We start from the raw sequence: 9,583 nt of genomic DNA, 5'->3' as shown, positions 1-9,583 counted from the left end.
TCTAATGATATAATCATGTGGTTTTTGTTTTGACATCTTTTGATGTATTTAATTACATTTATGGTTTTACGAATGTTGAACCAGCCCTGCATCCCCGGGATGAAGCCTACTTGGTCATGATGGATGATTTTTGAGCTGTGTTGTTGAATCTGGCTTGCTAGGATCTTGTTGAGAATTTTAGCATCTATGTTCATCAAAGATATTGGCCTGTAGTTCTCTCTCTTTGTTGGGTCTTTACCTGGCTTGGGTATCAATGTGATGTTAGTTTCGTAAAATGATTTGGGGAGAATTCCACCTTTCTCAATCGCCTGGAATACCTTCAGTAGGATTGGTGTCAGCTCCTCCTTAAATGTCTTGTAGAATTCTGCTGGAAAGCCATCTGGACCCGGGCTTTTTTTTGTAGGTAGTTTTCTTATTGCGTAGTCAATTTCCTTGATTGTTATTGGTCTATTTAGGGTCTCAATTTCTTCTTGTTTCAACCTAGGCAGGTTGTGTGATGTCAGAAAGTCCTCCATTTCCTTAAAGTTTTCAAGTTTGTTTCCATACAAGTGTATATAGTAGGCTCTAATGATCTTTTGTATTTCTTCACAGTCAGATGTGACTTCATCTTTTGTGTTTCTGATTGCGTTTATTTGGGCTTTTTCTCTCTTTTTCTTGGTCAGTCTAGCTAGGGAACCATCTATCTTGTTTATCCTTTTGAAGAACCATTTTGTAACTTTTTATAATGTAGTAATGTGTATACAAGTACATATCACAGTCAGTTTCTCATGTCATTTAATAATCTTCTACTGAAATAAATGATTTATAATTTTGAATCTTATTGATTTATGTGTAAAATTAGGATAACACATACTCATGGGGTCTTTGGAAAAATTGCATCAAGTAGTTTAGTGCAGGGGTTTTAAAAACTCTTTAAAAATGTAAATATATGATGCATAATTTTAATTATTTAATTATTGAAGGCCAAATATTGTATTTCATTTACTTATTGTCAACTATCAAATAAATGCATTTCTATAGCCTTTATCTTATTAGAAATAAAGAACATAAAGATGGAATCGATATCATTAAAAAAATATTTTTTTTAAGAGTAAAGTCTACTGGATTCTTTTTTAAAAAATTGAACACTGTAATGACATACTGACAATTAACCATGGATGGACTAAAGCAAACAAAGCTTTATAATTATATTTCCTTTATACTTATAGTACATAAGACCAGGAGATAGGACAAAATATTTATAATTTTATTTTTATAATTTGACACTCTACCTAGACCTTTCCTTAATTTTTTATAAAAGCCTAATTTTATTTCAAATATTTTAATTACATTTATCATTATTTTGTTAATTAGAAAATATTACTTATATGTTATTGAATTTAGGATCTTGGTGATTTTTAAGGAATGATATATACTCCATTTTTGAATAAGACAAGCTAACACTGTGAGAAAATAACTTTAAGTAAGTAACGATAAACATATCATTTGTAGTATTACCTGTGCAAAGCCATGGCCACTTCGTCCTAGTCAGCCTTGAACTTCAGTTCAGAGCAGAGTGGGAAAGTAGGTCAATCTCTGCATCTAGGCCCTTTCTGCAGGGCTTATGCCACTTTCCATGACCTGTCTTTGTCCCTGTATTCCTTGTGCCTTTCTCTTATTTCACTACATGATGAGCTCACATCACTCTCGTCCTGTGAAGACATACACAAGAATGTCTGGGCTAGATTTTGCAATAATACTAAGTGCACTATTATCCACCCATTTTTACCACCAAGGAATTTGTTTTGCTACTATTCATCTCATCTAAATACAATATGTTTGAGGCAGAAGAATTGCCTGAGCCTAGGAGGTCCAGGCTGCGGTGAGCCGTGAGTGTGACTTCACTGAAAAATTTTAAAAAAGAGGAACTATATGGGAACCTTGTGAGTAATTTCAAAAAAACTTTGGAACCTAATTCCTTTCATAAATTTGAAGTAGTCTATATATATTTAAGGGACAAAGCATTATTAACTGAATGTTAATCATATTGAAAAATTATTTTAGTTTAAAGTAAGTATTTTAAGATACTTTTAAAAAACTTCAAGTCAAACCAATAGGTATGCATTTTGATATCAATTATGAAATTGGCTTGCAGTGTTTTAAATATGATAAATTTCTTCTGTGTATAATTTTTCTTACTTCTGAAAATGAAATAAACTTTAGCTACAGTGAATAAATGAAGCTGTATTCACATTTTTGTTGGGACTTTACTTTTAGAAAATAAAGCAATCTAGCTCATCTGAATGTAGTACAGTTGACATTGCTATCTCTGAAGAGGAAGAAATGGTCTGTGAACGTGGAAGGCTAAAGCATCTTAAAAGTGGTAAGAACAAAAATTTTTTGGTAATTTTATTGAAATTACACTCAATTTCTCTTAGACTAAGTAATACTATTGTATGTACTTTTAACTTTGAAGAGCTTATTAATTTACGTGGAAGATACACAAATGTGCCCATCTATAGCCAGGTAGACACATAATAAATGCCACAAAAAGAGTGAAAATTGGAAAAGAAGTAAAAGGCTTATTTTCGAGAGTCTAATGCAGTAATTAAGAGGGTTCATTCTGAAATCAGACAGCTTGACTTTTTTTCAATTCTACTATTTACTTACCCTCCCTCAGATTCAGTTTCCTAACATATAAACTGAGGGTAATAATAAGACTTAACTCATGGGATTGCTAAAAAGATCAAATTAGTGAATGTCTATGTGAGCATATGTGTGTGCATGCGCATGTATAATCTTAGAAAAGAAAGAGAACCTGACCCCACACAAAAAGGCAGCACCCAATAATAATATTGTTAAAATAATTGTCATACTTCATTAACTCCGCTTACAGAGATGTTAATTGATATAGTCAATGCAAAAGATAACTATAAGTAATGTAAGTGAAATATTATTGAAAATGTTTATCCCAAAACATATTTTTCACGCTATAAGTAATATTGTGTAAAATAGATAATGTTCATATTTAATCTTATATTAGTAACTATGATTTAACAGTAAAACAGAAAATTGGAATAATCAAAGCAGCTCTAGAAAGTATGTATATATAAACATATATATATACACACACACACATACACACGCATATATATCCAAATATACATGCACACACATATATAAACATATATATACATATATAAACAAATATACACATATATATCCAAATATACATACACACACATACATGTTGAAGTGAAATAAAGCATTCTTAGGCCTCATAAAATGCATTCAATATTTAAAAACACAAATGAAAACATTCTATAACTGTCATAGGAAGACAAATTGTAATGGTGAATTTATATTTTTAACATAAATATTAAGAAATGTTTAAGGATTCAGTAAGTAGAGAGAGAGAGTGTGTGCGTGGGGTATGTGTGTGTATTTTTGTAAGGGTAGGGAATAAGTTCTATTCTCAGACCGTTCTACTAATTGGAGGAATATTCTAACACATCCCTGACATTCAAAACTTCTTTCCTCTGATTATTACCAGACCAAGTTCAGTTTTTCATTTTCTCTTCAGTGATGGCAATGGTCACTGCAAGTAGTGGTCACTGAAATCATGGGTAAGTTAAATGTTTATAAATCAGAGACCACCTAGATTAGAATCTGTAAATAAATAGTTGCCAAAGCATAATTTAGAAAGTTTGAGATGTTTACTTTTTTATGAATTTTCTAGATTTTTGTTCTTAATGGTCTCATTCTTGACAGGTTATGGACGAAGATCTTCACCTGGTCAAATTAGTAAAGTATCCCAGAAAGGAAGAATTTGGCGGAACATCAGGAAAACCTGCTGCAAGATAGTAGAGAACAACTGGTTTAAGGGCTTTATTGGCCTTGTCACTCTGCTCAGCACAGGCGCTCTGGTAAGTAAATAGCCAGGGTGTGTGATACTTCTATGGGAAAAAAATGTATCATAATTCTGGTAATTCAGAAATTCACCAGCCAGATTACTTTCCCAAGAATATTTAATATAACAATCAAATTTCATATTCTGTAATTTTAGTTTTCAGACTAAATGTGACACTTCCTTATAAAGTTTATATATGCATCATTTAATATTAAATTTAAATATCAGTCTTAATATAATTTCAAAATATATTAGTGACAATAGGAAAATAGAATATTAATAGATACTGATTTTTCTGATTTTAGTGAAGTTTTATTTTTGAAACAGTTTAATAATCCAGGCAACCAAAACTGCTGTATTGTGCTTATACTTTGGTACCTACTCAATTAGGAAAGGAAAGTACTACAATGAAGTACTTTCTAGGACCTTTGAGATACAAATACATTTGCCCTTTGACCCACCAATCTTAGTCCTGGAAAATTCACCTACAAATATCTGCGCATGTATTAAATATATTTATGATTATTCCATGAATAATTTTTTGTAACAGCAAAGAATTGGAAGGAAAGGAATTTATAGTAGGTGAGTACTTATACTATGGTAAAATCATCCAATGGAATACTGTGCAGTCATTTTGAAAATACAGAAGTTGTTTGAATTCTGACATTACAATTCTCCAAAATATGGTAATAAGTGAAAAAAGAATGATCTAGAGTAAAGTGTATGATATGCTGCATTTTATGTAAGAAAGGACGAAAAAAATAATGCCTATTGATATTTGTTTACTTTTGATTAAAGAGATCAGAGAAGGATACACAAAAACTGGTTAGCTGTGAGATGCACTGAAGAGTACATGGAATTATGATTGTGAATCAGACTTTGCACTGCATATGACTTTTTTTTCTTTTTTTTTTTTTTTTTTGAGTTGGAGTCTCACTCTGTCACCCAGACTGGAGTGCAGTGACTACTCCCGGCCACCGCAGCCTCGACCTGCTGGGTCTGGCGATCCTTCCGCCTCAGTCTTCCAAGTAGCTGGAACTACAGGCGCGTGCTACCAAGCCCGGCTAATTTTTTGATTTATTGTAGAGATGGGGTCTCGCCTGCCCAGACGGGTCTCTAACCCCCGGGCTCAGGCAATCCACTCACCTCAGCCTCCCAAGACACGGGATTACAGGTTGAGCTACCAAGCCCGGCTGCATATGACTTTTAAATAAACTTTATATTATTTATAGCACGCATAGTGAAAACTGTAAACATTATGGTTGTACAGCATGAATGATTTCAACAAAGTGAATGCACCTATGTAACTGTCACTTGGATTGAGAAACAGAACATTACCAGGACTGCAGAACCACATTCTTACGCCTCGCAGTTACTTCTCACTCCACATAGGTAGCCAGTTTGTGAACTTCAACTGCCATAGATTAGTTTTATACATTTGTCAACTTAATGAAAATAGATTCAAATAGTATATACTTTTTCTTGTAATCGCATATGGATTTCTGAAGAGCAGGCGGTATACATCTATGTGTTGGCTATATCTAGATTTATAGATAAGTTCCATGTCAGATGTGACTAAGGGTTTGGACCCTTATTTTAAGTTTCATTAAATGATTTGAGAGGGGCTTTTTGTGTAAATATTTAAAGTAATTATGAAGACAAGTTCAGTTTCTATAAGAAGAAAGTCTGTAATCAATTATTGATGTCTGCCATTAGTCATAGGATCAGAAAACAATGCACATAGACTAAGTCAATAAATAAAAGCAAAATGAACCAGCACTTGAGGCCACAAACTATGACAATGTTCACCTTGTCTTATTAGAGATGGAAGCTCATTTGTTTCTATGTAAAATAATTTGATGTACACCTAATTCTTAATTTTTTTGCCCATAGGCTTTTGAAGATATCTATATTGATCAGAGAAAGACTATTAAAATTTTATTAGAATATGCTGACATGATCTTCACTTACATCTTCATTTTGGAAATGTTACTAAAGTGGATGGCATATGGTTTTAAAGCCTACTTCACTAATGGCTGGTACAAGCTGGACTTCATGGTTGTAATTGTACGTATTTTAAATAAAATTCAAAGGGCTATTTGGTTTACTTTTTCTTCTTTACTCTTTTTCAATTCCTTTTCATTTACTATATCTTCCTTTTCCGCCTCTCTGTATATTGTCAATCCCAATATCCCATCTTTCCTCATTTGTAATGTTTAACATCTGTCTTTTCCTTCTCATTCTTAAATTTTAAAAGTTCAGCACTTCACTCCTGAGTTATTATAATAATCAATATACCCACTGCAAACCGAATAGGTTTGTTGCACAATATCTTGAAAATATCAGCACCCTAAAAGTTTTAAATTTTGTTGGCTTGAATTTAAGTCATATTCCCAGTTAGACTACTTATCATTACCTTCCTCAGTACCATGCTGATCCAAGCTACCAAAATTTCTCACTTTGAATCATTCCGATAGATTTCAAACTGATGTCCCTTCTGCTATTACACACTTTCATTTTCTTCTCTATACAACAACCAGAGTAACTACTGTGAAAAAGAAGGCAGCTTGTATCATTTCGCTTACTGGGACCTGCCAATAAACACCCCTTTCACTCGGAGCAAAAGCTATAATCTGCAGTCAGTGGCCTGCACATCTCTTCGTGATCCAATCTTCTGCTACTCTCTCTTTCCCCTGTTGAGGTCTATCTACTGATCTACCAGCACTGGCCTTCTCAAAGCTCCTCAGATATGACAAGATTATTTTCATCTTAATGCCTTTGCTCTTATTTTTCTTCTACCTGGAACTTTTGCTGTCATTTTTGTCTTGGCTGAAATGAAACGTTTGAAGTTAGGTCTTTTTTTTTACAACCCTATTTAAAACTGTAACCACTCCAATACTCCCTTTCTCTTTCTCTGCTTTCTTCATCTCCATGGCCTCTCTTAATGTTATATAATGTATTCATTTATTTTACTATTTGCCTGTTTTCTCCCACTAAAAGATAAATTTCATTAGGGCAAAATTCTTTTTCTCAGTTTTTTGCCCTTCTTTATCTCCTGTGTCTAGAACAAATCCTGTCACATAGTAGATGCTTGATAATTTTTGTTGAATGAATGAACAAATGGCTTTTTAGTCTACAAATGATAATGGAAACTCATCAATCTATAATTAAGGACTTATAGCTGACCTGTCTTACAAATTAATTCTTGCAAATTAACCTTCTACTTATGCCAGAAAGCACTAGATCTGTAAATCATTTTTCTGTTTCCTAGTCACTGTTCATATGTGCCCATATCTCTCCATGCTTATGTAATTGATTTCCTTACTTCAGCGCCTACTTGAAACCTACCTTTTTAGTAGATGGTAAAAAGAACAATTTTTTCATGTATGTTTATTTTAAAATATAGAAAAATATGAAGATACAACCGAAGATATTCATAATACTACCATCTTGCTCATATTTATTAACCTTGGATTATATGTATGTGTATATATTTACTTATAAAAATTACGTTAGTATCTGGTTATATATTTTTGTAATTTGCACTTCTGAATTAACACTGTTCATATCCTTCTTGATACCTGTCCTCTGAAATCCTCTTTTGTATATTGTCTTCACCATATTTTTGTATGAACATATTTGTAAATATATTCCAAATTTTGTTTTCTTAAATGGATTGCAGACTATTACTGTATTGTAAATAATTATAAAATGTACTCAATCTAATTTCAAACTAAAAAAGATATAAATATTAATCTTTAATCATAAAATTAAAATCATATACTTTTTAAAAATTTATTTATCATAGGGACGAGGTCTTACCAAGTTACCTGGGCTGGTCTTGAACCTGTAGGCTCAGGCAATCCACTCACCTCAGCCTCCCAAAGTGCTGGGATTACAGGCTGAGCCATCGATCCCAGCCCATACACATTTTTAACTCAATAATATGTGTTCCTTATAACCATTAAATATTTTTGTTTTATCTTTTTAAGTGCTTTCAACACTAAATGATTCTTATAACTTTCTAAAGTTATTAAGATGTTTTGAAATATGTACTAAAATCTTCCACAAATTTATAGTAAGCTTTGATTGTGCATTTCTTTTGTAATAAATGTAAAGTTAATTTTACACATTTTTATTAAAATGGAATCCTATTCACCCTTTTTTTCATTTTACAACATATACAGGTGTTTTGTCTGAGCTTAATGGGCAAAACTCGGGAAGAACTAAAACCACTTACTTCCATCAAATTTCTTCGAGCACTCAGAGTTCTATCTCAGTTTGAAAAAATGAAGGTAAGAGAAAAGTTTCAAAACTAATCTATAGGTTTTTATTTGGAATTAATACATTTGCACAAATTAACAGTCTTTGTTGTCCTCTCATTTGCACCTTTAACAATATTAATACCAAAAAACCTTAAAATTTGCTGCTTAAAATTACAGAAAAATAGGTATGTTAGTTATGCTTATTAATATTTTAGTTCCTTATTGTTCATTAGGGACAAACTAAGAAAGATAAGCAAAATAAATGAACAGTTGAGAGACAAAATATTGTTTCAAAAGCATCTTCCAACCCACATATATATCAATATTAATGAAATTACATCCATTAAAAGTATGTGTCAGAAAATGAAGGTTTGTTAACAAACTTTTTAAAATTGTAAGATCACTAGTTACTGAGTAAAAGAAAAGTTTGAATTTTAAAATAAATTTACTTATTTAAAGTCACACATCACAAACTGTGAATTCTTACCTATTTTCTTTTTCTCAGTTCCATGTTAAAGCCTCTTCTGAACTATGTAAAGAAAATGATAGATTGAATAATATAAAATGACCAATGGCCAGTTTTTGTGCCTCTGGCTAACCTATAGAAAGAAATGAAGTTTATGACCACCTAATAAAGTTAGGTATCTAGGTACAAAATAATGCCAAAATCAGCAAGTTGTCTGCCCCCAATTTAGAGAAAAGCAGGACAAAATCTGTCAGGAAAAATGAATCTGTCAGAAATTAGACACTGTACCATTTTATGCTATACATTCCTTAAAATGACAATGAAATAGTGGCCATTGACAATTCAAAGTCAGAAAATAGTAGTCATGGTCAGGTCAAGGCTAGGTTTGGATCTGAAGTCTCATCCCAACCTCTGAAATTTCTGTATTTAAATTATCCCTGAAGATATATCATTGACTAGTATGAAGCTACAAAATTAATGTTTACTGTATGAAATAAATTTACAGTCTTAGGAGCTCTTTCCAGGCCAAATATGTGTGTCAACCATATCCACTGTTTTTACTTTTATATATATATTTTTACTCTCGTATATATGTAAACACGACTTTTTTTTTTTTAGCAGAAGCATCAGTGGACCTTTCAAAATATTGGAAGTACTAGTAAAGCATCTGTGACCTAGTTTTAGAAATAAAATGCTATTCGTTCACTGCTTGAGTGATGGGTTCAATAGAAGCCCAAACCTTACCATCAAGCAGTATTCCATGTAACAAATCGTCACATGACCTCCCAGATTAAAACATAAAATAAAATAAACCAACTATACAAGCTCATCAAAGTTATAAGGTTTGAATTAAAATTAAATGAGATGATACATGCAAGTTGCTTGAGACTGATCCTAAATGTATCATTTATTATGGTAAAAAAATAAATAAATACAATGTTATTGAAAACACAGTTAAAAGTC

At 32.1% G+C, this 9,583-nt stretch overlaps 1 protein-coding gene across 1 annotated transcript in view; it reads left to right on the top strand.

The window, feature by feature from the left end:
• Positions 1–8,184, top strand: part of LOC103263616 (sodium channel protein type 7 subunit alpha) — a gene marked incomplete at its 3' end in the record, with an annotated part of 48,909 nt that extends 40,725 nt beyond the window's left edge. Inside the window, exons 15-18 of the mRNA XM_008061284.1 lie at positions 2,257–2,362; positions 3,751–3,905; positions 5,783–5,956; positions 8,077–8,184. Coding sequence (XP_008059475.1) covers positions 2,257–2,362; positions 3,751–3,905; positions 5,783–5,956; positions 8,077–8,184 — 543 coding nt within the window. The remainder of the gene's footprint in view (positions 1–2,256; positions 2,363–3,750; positions 3,906–5,782; positions 5,957–8,076) is intronic.
• Positions 8,185–9,583: the final 1,399 nt, after the last annotated feature.

Source organism: Carlito syrichta, unplaced genomic scaffold (assembly GCF_000164805.1).
Source record: "Carlito syrichta isolate Samal-C Ts95f unplaced genomic scaffold, Tarsius_syrichta-2.0.1 Scaffold305187, whole genome shotgun sequence".
NCBI classification, from domain to species: Eukaryota; Metazoa; Chordata; class Mammalia; order Primates; family Tarsiidae; genus Carlito; species Carlito syrichta.
This window is presented reverse-complemented; position numbering and strand designations above follow the sequence as displayed.